This window comes from Podarcis liolepis, assembly GCF_965112155.1.
Source record: "Podarcis liolepis genome assembly, chromosome: 8".
NCBI lineage: Eukaryota > Metazoa > Chordata > Lepidosauria > Squamata > Lacertidae > Podarcis > Podarcis liolepis.
Window position 1 is genome coordinate 6,395,630 of NC_139560.1, and position 10,852 is coordinate 6,406,481.

General features: G+C 47.8%; 1 protein-coding gene across 12 annotated transcripts in view; it reads left to right on the plus strand.

The window, feature by feature from the left end:
- The window catches only part of SLC45A4 (solute carrier family 45 member 4), a 132,372-nt gene that overhangs the window by 108,852 nt on the left and 12,668 nt on the right, over window positions 1–10,852 (plus strand). For all 12 annotated transcript variants that reach the window (XM_083516695.1, XM_083516692.1, XM_083516694.1 and 9 more), the window contains 2 exons: window positions 6,979–7,167; window positions 10,361–10,540. In XM_083516695.1, coding sequence (XP_083372821.1) covers window positions 6,979–7,167; window positions 10,361–10,540 — 369 coding nt within the window. The remainder of the gene's footprint in view (window positions 1–6,978; window positions 7,168–10,360; window positions 10,541–10,852) is intronic.

Consider the following 10,852-nt stretch of genomic DNA (forward strand, 5'->3'; position numbering starts at 1 on the left):
GGGTTTGAGACCTAGTGACTACCCTCACCTGGTTTAGCCAGCCAGTCGCAGCTGTTCCTGGAGTGTGGCTGCTGTCACATGCTGGCATCATCTAGGAGCCACAGGTGAAAGGTGAGTGCAGGGTGGGGTCCAAAGGTGCACAAACCACCCCAAAAGGAGCACAGTATGTTCCCCATTACAGGTGCTACCCACTCCCCTAACACCCCATACTCTTGCTGTATAAAAGGTAAAGGGACCCCTGACCATTAGGTCCAGTCGTGGCCAACTCTGGGGTTGTGGCGCTCATCTCGCTTTATTGGCCAAGGGAGCTGGCGTACAGCTTCCGGGTCATGTGGCCAGCAGGACTAAGCCGCTTCTGGCGAACCAGAGCAGCGCACGGAAACGCCGTTTACCTTCCTGCTGGAGTGGTACCTATTTATCTACTTTCACTTTGACGTGCTTTCGAACTGCTAGGTTGGCAGGAGCAGGGACCAAGCAATGGAAGCTCACCCCGTCACGGGGATTCGAACCTCCGACCTTCTGATCGGCAAGTCCTGGGCTCTGTGGTTTAACCCACAGCGTCCCACCTCTTGCTGTATAAGCACAAGCAATTAGTGTACATATACAAGGGGGATCTGCAACAGAATGTTGCAGTATGGGGTGCTCGTGTTTACTGTTCCAGTGTGTCAACCGTACTTTCCTTCCTACCCCCAAATAGGGAGAGTGGTCATTTCTTGAGGGCGGCCAAAGTCCAGGGTGTTCCCAGATAGCGCTTTGAGAAGGAACACAACTTCTTTTCCTGCTGTGTTGATCATCATTTCTTACTTTGAAGCTGAGAGCTTGAATGGTAGAGGTTGGTTTGGGTTCCTCGGGTTTTCGGCGAGTCCTTCTGGGGTCGCACCACAAATCCTCTGTGAGCGTAGCCTGACTTGCAAAGATCCGTACGGAACCCCTCGAGCCTTCAGGCGGGTTTAAGGCGCCAAGAGGCATGGCAAGCCCAAGTAACTCCTTGCCAAGACGCCTGATTTTAAATCACTGCAAGTAACACGGTGTGGGCGACGGGAAAACATGGTGTTCCCAGCTCTCCTTTGGCTTACGATGCTTCAAAGCCCTGCAGCGCTCGGTCTCCAAAACAAGAGCGTATTCCTATCGGCAGCTGAAAGAACATTTAGAGTGGGTTTTAATTTTGTGCTTGGTCAGCTCGGATCAGATTAAGAGCCGCTCTACAAGCTAAGGGTGCGCTGAGTCCCTTTCTCTTAGTGGTCGATGGCGAATTCAGAGACAGAGCCCTCCTTTATGCTGCTGTACCTGGATCTAAATTCCTGGCTGTGTTTTGTTCCATGTCAGATGAGGCGATAGGGTCAGAAACAAGCAGCGTTTTCACAATGCTTAGCTCCTGAAATCCTCCTCCTCTCCCCCCCCCCCCTTTCTTTTTGCTGTGCTGCTTGACCGAGATCTGAGTTGTACTTACGATGTACTAAAAAGGGTCCCCAAATCAGTTTTGTTTTCACTGCCTACGGGTTTGTTACGCTTGTATTTTGTCTCTGGCGCATTGCATGCCTTTCCTGGATTTAGACTTGGAAATTTATGCCCACAAGGGAGTTCCTTGCCCCTAGCCCAGATATATTGCACTCAGCTGGTCTTGTGGGGTGCCACCAGCATTAATTCCTAAACAGCCCCCTAATAGGTTGTGGTGAATTAATAGAAGGCTGCTTAGTGGCTAGAGCACACCTGTCCCATCCCCCGGGGACATGGTATCAGCATCCGCGGAATTAATGTCCTTAGCTATGTGCCACTCATTTTCTATTCAGCCCCTGCTGGCAGCAAGAAAGTCTGCCATAGCTCTCTGCATCAGATGTGGTTAGATCACTTGGTCACTCCCGTACAGGGGTGCGGCAGCAGTTCCCTCCCTCAGAGGAAGCTGCCTGTTGCATCTCTGTAGGAGTCCCTGCTCCAGTCAAGGGACTTTCTTCGCTCTTGCAGAAAGAAACACAGTTGATTGAGTCCTTAATCTTGCACTGTTTTGGGGGGTGGAAAGAAACCGTGCTCCAGCTTTAATAAAGGATGAATAAAGAATGTGCTTCGTTTATCAGAAGTGCGGGAAACCTCTGTACAAACTTGCCTGTTTTTGATAGTATAGTTAATGTTGTCTTCAGTGTTGATACTAAAGCCATAGGGCAGCCAGAACTGTTTATGTGTTCACTTTGGGATTCTGCAACTAGAATGAATTAAACAAAGCAGGCAGTGTGTATCCAGTTTTGAATTTGGGAAGAATTGTTTGTTTTAAACTGAGCCTAGGGTGGTGGAAGGGACGCAGGTGGCGCTGTGGTCTAAACCACAGAGCCTAGGGCTTGCCGATCCGAAGGTTGGCGGTTCGAATCCCCGAGACGGGGTGAGCTCCCATTGCTCGGTCCCTGCTCCTGCCAACCTAGCAGTTTGAAAGCACGTCAAAGTGCAAGTAGATAAATAGGTACCGCTCCTGCGGGAAGGTAAACGGCCTTTCCATGCGCTGCTCTGGTTCGCCAGAAGCGGCTTAGTCATGTTGGCCACATGACCTAGAAGCTGTCTGCGGACAAATGCTGGCTCCCTTGGCCTATAGAGTGAGATGAGCGCACAACCCCAGAGTCGTCTGCGACTGGACCTAATGGTCAAGGGTACCTTTAGGGTGGTGGAAAGAAAAGAGTGAACTGGAAACCTAGATGAAATGGGTGGTTTCTAGATTGTGGAAAGGTGTGTTGGACTTCTTGAGGGGTGGGGTGTTGGGAGAGAGAATACACTACCTGTGGGAGCCCATGAAATGGGCAAACTGGGATTATCGCCTCTCTCATAACCGCTGCCTCAAAGACAACAGACGAGTCTCATTGCTTCCCATACACCTGTGAGCTTTCCCTCTGGTGGCATCTAGAATCTTGCTCTTCCTTTTAAACAGAAACCCACAGTGCTCGGCGGGTGCAGGGAACCTTTGACTTTCCGGATGCTGATGAACTACAACTCCCATCGGCTGCAGTTATCACTGCCAGTCGTCAGGGCTGATGGGAGGTGTAGTTTAGCAAACACCTGGAGGGCAACAGATCTCCCTATACATGATACTCAGACCCATGCATACGCTGCTAAATTCTCTGCTGTATTGCACAACTGCAGCCATAATAAGTACCGTATTTTTCGCTCTGTAACACGCACCAGACCATAACACGCACGTAGTTTTTAGAGGAGGAAAACAAGAAAAAAGATATTCTAAACGAAACAGTGGATGTATGATTTTTGTGGTTCATGCTATGGCCACAGACATGTGATCTGACAGTGAGTTTGGAGTAGCCCAATGCAAAAATCCTGAGGATCCATATGGATCCGTGCTTTGTAACCACGTTTTAAGTGGGGAGGGAAGGAAAAGCACTCAAGGGACAAGGAGCACGCATGGGGTGTGTGGAGAAGGATGCTGCTAATAATGCTATTTAGCGAGCTGAGTGGGGAGGAGAGAGGGACAGAGCCTGCTTGCTTTAAAGGAACCAACTGAACAGGAGCCGCTTACTCTCGTGTAAGCGGCTCCTCTCCTCTCCCGCTTTGCTCCTTTAAAGAAGCAGGCTCTCTGTCCCTCTCTCCTCCCCACTCAGCGGCTCTTCTCCTGCTTTGCTGTTTCAAAGCGAGCCACGGAGGAGGGAAGGAAGGGGAACCATGGATCCTCTGCTCACGACTGCAGCAGATCCCCCCCGCCACCCATAGGCATTCCCTCCATAACACGCACAGACATTTCCCCTTACTTTCTAGGAGGAAAAAAGTGAGTGTTATGGTGCAAAAAATACGGTATTTCAGTGAAAGCGTCGGACGGGTTTCTGCAGGTGGGTGCCTTTCCCTTGTTTATACGCCACACAGTGAACGTCCAGCAACCTTATAAAAATACTGTGTACTAGTCAGGTTTGTCCTTTCTTTCCTTCTGCCAGCTACAGTTTTGACAGGCTTATTAAAACAGGCTGTACCAATTTAGGAATGCAGACGTCAACAAGCCTCTTTGAAGGAGAGGTTTTCCAGTCAGCAAACAGCATAGCTGGTGGAAATTGCTGTTGGCATAAAACAGCACACCCAAAATATATCATCTTCTTCTTTTTAATCCATCCCTCGTTGCCCCTTGTCTTGTTTCTATCCTCTGGGGTTGTAAATGCAAATTAAAATTAATCTTGGGATAATGATTATTATTGACCCAGAAGCTCACACTACCATGTAGGAATTTGCAGCTTGCGAAGGCGAGATACAAATTTCACGAGTTAAATAAACCTAAATGCCGCCACCTTGTTTTGCTTGGCCTTGGCTTTCGGCGTCAGAATCTCAGCTACATCTTCTAAAAACAAGTTTCCACTCCTTATATTTAGGTTGGACATTAATTGGATTGTTTTAAAGGTAACCTTAGATGCATGTTAAATGTTTCTGTTCAAACGCTACAGGGGTTTCTGGAAAGCCCGGCGTATAACCTCACAAAGCAAGTCTGCAGGACGATTAAGATCTGTCCGTGCTTTAAATAACAGCCCTTTTAGTCTCGCCTAAACAGCCGCATCAGCTTCTCAGAACACAGATTGCGTAATCCCGATGGCAACTACAGAGTAGTAACCTTAAATGCATGTTGATCGTGTTTGCAAGGTCAAATCCTAGGCACAGCCTGGCCATGTGTCTTTGGGAAGCGGATGTTTTTTACCGCAGTGGGGTTTTAAAGATCGGCCTTGGTTGCCCAGTTGCTAATTGGGACCTCTCAGATGATTATTTGAAGTGGCGAATAAAAACATGGTTGTATATTTTGGTGGGGAATCCTTTTTTTAAAGCAGCCTCTTCTGTCACGTTATTCTGACACTGGCACCATCTACAGGCTCCAAGTTAGCATTACACATACTAAATAATCTCTTCAATATACAGTGTTATCTTTTCCCAGATACTCAAAAGGTGGCATTTCACAGCCAGTAAAACAGCAAACCCAGCATATAAATGTCTCTTCGTTGGGCTTCATAAACGGCGGAGGAATCCACCGTCTTGTTGCTGTCTCCCTACTTAATGGAATAGTGAAAAATTAACAAGGGGCTGTTCCGCTCAGGTTTTGGCTTTCTTTGGCAGAGAGTTAAAGCACGCGGGTGGCGCTGTGGTTAAACCACAGAGCCTAGGACTCAATGATCAGAAGGTCGGCGGTTCGAATCCCCTCAACGGGGTGAGCTCCCATTGCTCGGTCCCTGCTCCTGCCAACCTAGCAGTTCGAAAGCACGTCAAAGTGCAAGTAGATAGGTACCACTCCGGCGGGAAAGTAAACAGTGTTTCTGTGCGCTGCTCTGGTTTGCCAGAAGCGGCTTAGTCGTGCTGGCCCCGTGACCCGGAAGCTGTACGCCGGCTCCCTCGGCCAATAAAGCGAGATGAGCGCCGCAACCCCAGAGTTGGTCACGACTGGAACTAATGGTCAGGGGTCCCTTTACCTTTAAGATATGCTGTATTTGCAAATATGCAAGGAGAGTGTGAGTGGAGGCAAGCAGGTAGAAAACCCACTACAGCACATCTATAGAAACATAGGAAGGGGCCTTATCCTTGGTCCATCTAGCTCCACTCTACACTGAGTGGCAGCCGTTTTTCTGGGGTTTCAATCAGGTGTCTGTTTCCAGGCCTACCTGCAGATACTGGGGGTTGAACCTGGAAGCTTCTACCTGCAAGGCAAATGCTCTACTGGCGCTCCGCCTCTTTAGGGAGAAGATTTATCAACACTGGGTGAACTATTTAGAGTAAGAGTAATAAAAAGAAATTGTTATTTAGGGGAATTGAATTTAATTCTAAATTATATTCCGGATACATGGGAGATTTCAAGGGGTCAAAAAAAATGGATGTACCGTGCTATATTAGAAGCAAAAAAGCCTTGTTTTGATGAATTGGAAGAGCCACAGAAAGATTCCATTGAGCACATGGATTGATAATATGGACAGATTAGCTGCATATGAATGAATTGCATGTCAGCGCAAATTAAGAATGGATAAATATGAAGAAATCTGGAATGAATATTTAAACGATAAGGCGGATAGTGGGAAGTGGGGGGAGGAGAGAGAGGTGGGAAAATATTGTTAAAAGGGTGCAGTCAATTGTGTTATTGTTATTATGGATTTTGTTGTAGTGTCTTTTGCGGTTGTTGTTTGTGTCGAAAAAATGATTAAATAATTTATTTTTTAAAAGTGTTGAAAACATTTGGAAGACCTTTCCAACAGTAAGAGCTGTTCAGCAATGGAACAGACTCCCGCGAGAGATGGTAGGCTCTCCTTCCTGGGAGGTTTTTAAACAGAGGTTGGGTGGCCATCTGTCGTGGATGCTTTAGCTGAGGTTCCTGCACTGCAGAGGGTTGGATTAGATGACCTTTGGTGTCCCTTGCAACTCTAAGATGCTGCGATTCTATGATTCTAACTCTGCGTTGGTGGCACGCACGCAAGCGGCACCATTATGCTGTTAACCTCTTAGAACTCCTGATCCCTCAAAGATTATTTCTTTCCAAATGTTCCCCATCCTTAGCTGTTGCATTCCCTTGTTCCACTAATGTTTAGTTATATTTATTTAGCGCGGATTTCCACGTTTGCTCTGTACGTTTCCATTCTTATTTCCCAGTAGGGTCATGGGTGTGAACTAGTCAGTGAAAACAAGCAAGGCGTAAACCATGGTTTCATATCCTGGCTTGTTCACTACTTACAAACCGCAGTTCCCTGAGTTTGGATGCAACGGGGAACTGTGGTTTGTTTAAAAGCAGAAGCGGGTGCTTGCCATCTCCTTCTCGTGGACCCAAAAGGAGAGTGCAAGCCCAAGGGTCATTCAGCCATAATCTTGTAACAGGAAACCATGGTTTCCTGTTGCGTCTGAACCAGGCCAGCATTTGCCTGGTTGACTGCATTTCTTAAACCTACAACAGCATTGGCTAGCCTGGGGGGTCCTGTGTTGAGTTGAAGATGTTTGCTTTCCAAAATGTAACCAATAACCCTCTTGAATTCTCGTGTCTTTTAGGTCTTCCTGAACAGTACTACAGCCTCACTTGGTTCCTCAGCCCAATCCTGGGCTTGATCTTCACTCCTCTAATAGGTTCAGCTAGTGACCGCTGTACTCTCAGCTGGGGCCGCCGGCGGCCTTTTATCCTTGCCCTCTGCATTGGCGTTCTCTTTGGAGTTGCCCTTTTCCTGAACGGCTCCATTATAGGTAAATCAGGGGGTATTCTTGGGTCACTGTGCTGTCTGCTCAAATAAGCAGCAAAGGACCGCACTCCGCAGCCAGCTAAAAAAGCATTAATTGCGGAGACGCTGTGGGATTTTGCTGCTGAGCACCTGAATTCTGTGACTGGAAAAAGCTGCAGAAAGTAAAGTTGTCTTAATTTGCTTGGGTGGTATCCACCATTAGTCCTACTTACTCAGGCTTGTTAATTTCAATGCCTTGGCCTCTGTTTCTTCTCATCAGAAGCGACTGCCGGGCTTATCGTGATGGCTTGCGGTGGCTGCATTTGCAAGCTCACCTTCCCACCGATTCAGTGGTTACCAGCAAAATCCTAGCAGGTCTGAAATGACTGCAGCTCTTGGCATGGGAAAACTGTAGGAACCTGTTCACAGGGAAATGTTTCCTGTTGTGCTCTGATTTCCCTTTAATGCATATCTGGCAAACATATCCTGTTTCCAGCATTATTTGAAAAGGGGGGGGGAAGAAGGACAAAAAGATCGTTTCGCTTTTTCTTGTTCTGTTCTTAGGCTGGGGGGGGGAGAACACGGCAAGATCTAAAAATTGTTTATCAAATGACTAAAAGGGGGAAGAATAACTCTTTCCTTCATCTCTGTCGGCGCTGTTAGAGCAACACTCTGGGGAAACAATAGAAGCTGGGAATTTACCTTCTTTGGGGATTCAGCCTAAGGCAAACTCCGTTGGCAACTCTTCACATTTGCTGGGTATTAGCCAAGGTGGTGCAGTGGTTAAGAGCGTAGGGCTAGGACCTGAGAGTTGTTGTCGTTTAGTCGTGTCCGACTCTTCGTGACCCCATGGACCAGAGCACGCCAGGCACTCCTGTCTTCCACTGCCTCCCGCAGTTTGATCAAACTCATGCTGGTAGCTTCAAGAACACTGTCCAACCATCTCATCCTCTGTCGTCCCCTTCTCCTTGTGCCCTCCATCTTTCCCAGCATCTGGGTCTTTTCCAGGGAGTCTTCTCTTCTCATGAGGTGGCCACAGTACTGGAGCCTCAGCTTCAGGATCTGTCCTTCCAGTGAGCACTCAGGGCTGATTTCCTTCAGAATGGACATGTTTGATCTTCTCAAATCCCCATTCAGCCATGAAGCTCACTGGCTGCACTTGAGCCAGTCACACACTCTAAGCCTAAATTATTATTATTAGTAGTAGTAGTAGTAGTATACCACCCTTCATTTGTAGATCTCAGGGTGGTTCGCAGGATAATAATGCAAGATAAAAACACAAATAACACAATAAAAACAATAACTAAACAAAACAGTACACACACACACACCCCAGCTTGTTGTGAGGATAAAAGGGGGAGGAGGAAAACCCTGTACTGGAGCTCCTTGGAGGAAAAGCAGAATATAAGAAGGCTGATTGCCGAAGAATTGATGCTTTTGAATTATGGTGCTGGAGGAGACTCTTGATAGTCCCATGGACTGCAAGAAGATCAAACGTATCCATTCTTAAGGAAATCAGCCCTGAGTGCTCACTGGAAGGACAGATCGTGAAGCTGAGGCTCCAATACTTTGGCCACCTCATGAGAAGAGAAGACTCCCTGGAAAAGACCCTGATGTTGGGAAAGATGGAGGGCACAAGGAGAAGGAGACGACAGCAGACGAGATGGTTGGACAGTGTTCTCGAGGCTACCAGCATGAGTCTGACCAAACTGTGGGAGGCAGTGTAAGACAGAAGTGCCTGGCGTGCTCTGGTCCATGGGGTCACGACTAAATGACTAAACAACAACAACAATAAACAAATTTGGAAAACAGTTAGTTTCCCCCGCTTCTGTGCCATTCTCATCCTGAGGACGGGAGCAGCATCAAGTGCTCACGCTTTGTAAAATAGGCTCCCAAAGCTTATGGAAAGCGAATGTGTTGGAACTTACGAAGCTGTCCTCTGCAGGGAAAGGCTGTCTCTCTGCACTGATCTAGGGTCTTTCCCAGCCCTTCCCGGAGATGTCAGGTATTGCCCCTCGCAGCTTCTGAATGCAGAGCTCACAGCCTCTCTCCCCTGCTTGACTTGAAGCACTTCCTCCCGCTCTGAACTTAGAAAGCCTGCAAGCTCTGATCTCTCTGAGGTGGTTCAGCCCATGAACATTCGATCTGCCCCACTAGAACGTTCAAGACTTTGCCTGCAATTGAGCACAAGCAACACGTGTATTTTAAAAGCCCCCCTCGCCCCCCCAGCAAATGCTTCAAATCTTGGCAGCTCTGGGTTTTTTTAAAAGAGTACATTCCTCACTCTGTGGTGCTGTTGTAGCCAAGCACATTTCATTACTTCCTCCTTTTTCTGTTTCGTTTCCCCCCCCCCCACCTCCCACAAATTGCATAATAAAATTTTCAAACACCACCTTAACCTGGGCTGACCTTCTCGGCCAACTTTTGTCTGACAAGGGAAGAAGCAAGTAACCGAGAGCTCCCAAGGCAAAATAAAAATGTACTCATCAGAAACACATCATGTCAGTCCTAATAATAATAATAAATAATAATAATTTATTATTTATACCCCACCCATCTGCCTGGGCTTCCCCAGCCACTCTGGGCGGCTTCCAACAAAATATTAAAATACAGTAATGCATCAAACATTAAAAGCTTCCCTAAACAGGGCTGCCTTCAGATGTCTTCTAAAAGTCTGGTAGTTGTTGTTCTCTTTGACATCTGGTGGGAGGGCGTTCCATAGGGTGGGTGCATAGTTGTCAACGGTTCCCTTTTTTAAAGGGAAATTCCCTTATTCCGAATAGGCTTCTTCGCAAGAAAAGGGAAAAGTTGTCAGCTATGGGTGGGTGCCACTACCGAGAAGGCCCTCTGCCTGGTTCCCTGTAACTTGGCTTCTCGCAGCGAGGAAACCGCCAGAAGGCCCTTGGCACTGGACCTCAGTGTCTGGGCAGAACGATGGGGCTGGAGACGCTCCTTCAGGTATACTGGACCGAGGCAAAACAAGCCCTCAAACCAGCCCTGGCCTAACCCATGCCGCAGGGTTGAAATGCCCAGCCAGAGCGGCCAAGGGATAATTCCACCAGTTCGTCTTGGCAGCCGATCCGTTAAGGAGATCCGTTTGTTTCCTTAATAATAAAAAGGACTGTTATTTTGTTCTTGGGTCGGTTCTTTGCTAGGGAAAGAAAAAGGGAGAGAGAGAAAACGCCCTCCTTGTTTTCTTTGCTCTTCTTTCCTGCCAGGCCTGGCCATCGGAGATGTCCCAGACAAGCAGCCCATCGGCATCGTTCTCACTGTGCTGGGTGTGGTGGTCTTGGATTTCTGCGCTGACGCGACGGAGGGGCCGATCCGGGCCTATCTGCTGGACGTGGTGGACAGCGAGGAACAGGACATGGCACTCAACATCCACGCCTTCTCAGCTGGTATGTGATTCTGTCTGTTCTTTTCTGTAAGGACACCTTCCCCAGCTTCTGTCCTAGGCATCTCCGGGTAGCGCATGGGAATGTCTCCTGCCTGGAACTCCAAAAAGCTGCTGCCAGCCCGTGTGGGACAGTACAGTGCTAGACTCCATATGGGTCTGACTCTGTATAAGGCAGCTTCCTGTGTCCCTTAAATAATTTTTATTTCTATTTATTCCATAGAAGAGCATACTTAAACTTCCATCAGCGCTTCCCTTTTAAGATTGCACCCTGTTTCCCAAGGTGGCTCAGTTGAGATGACACCAAACCATGGTT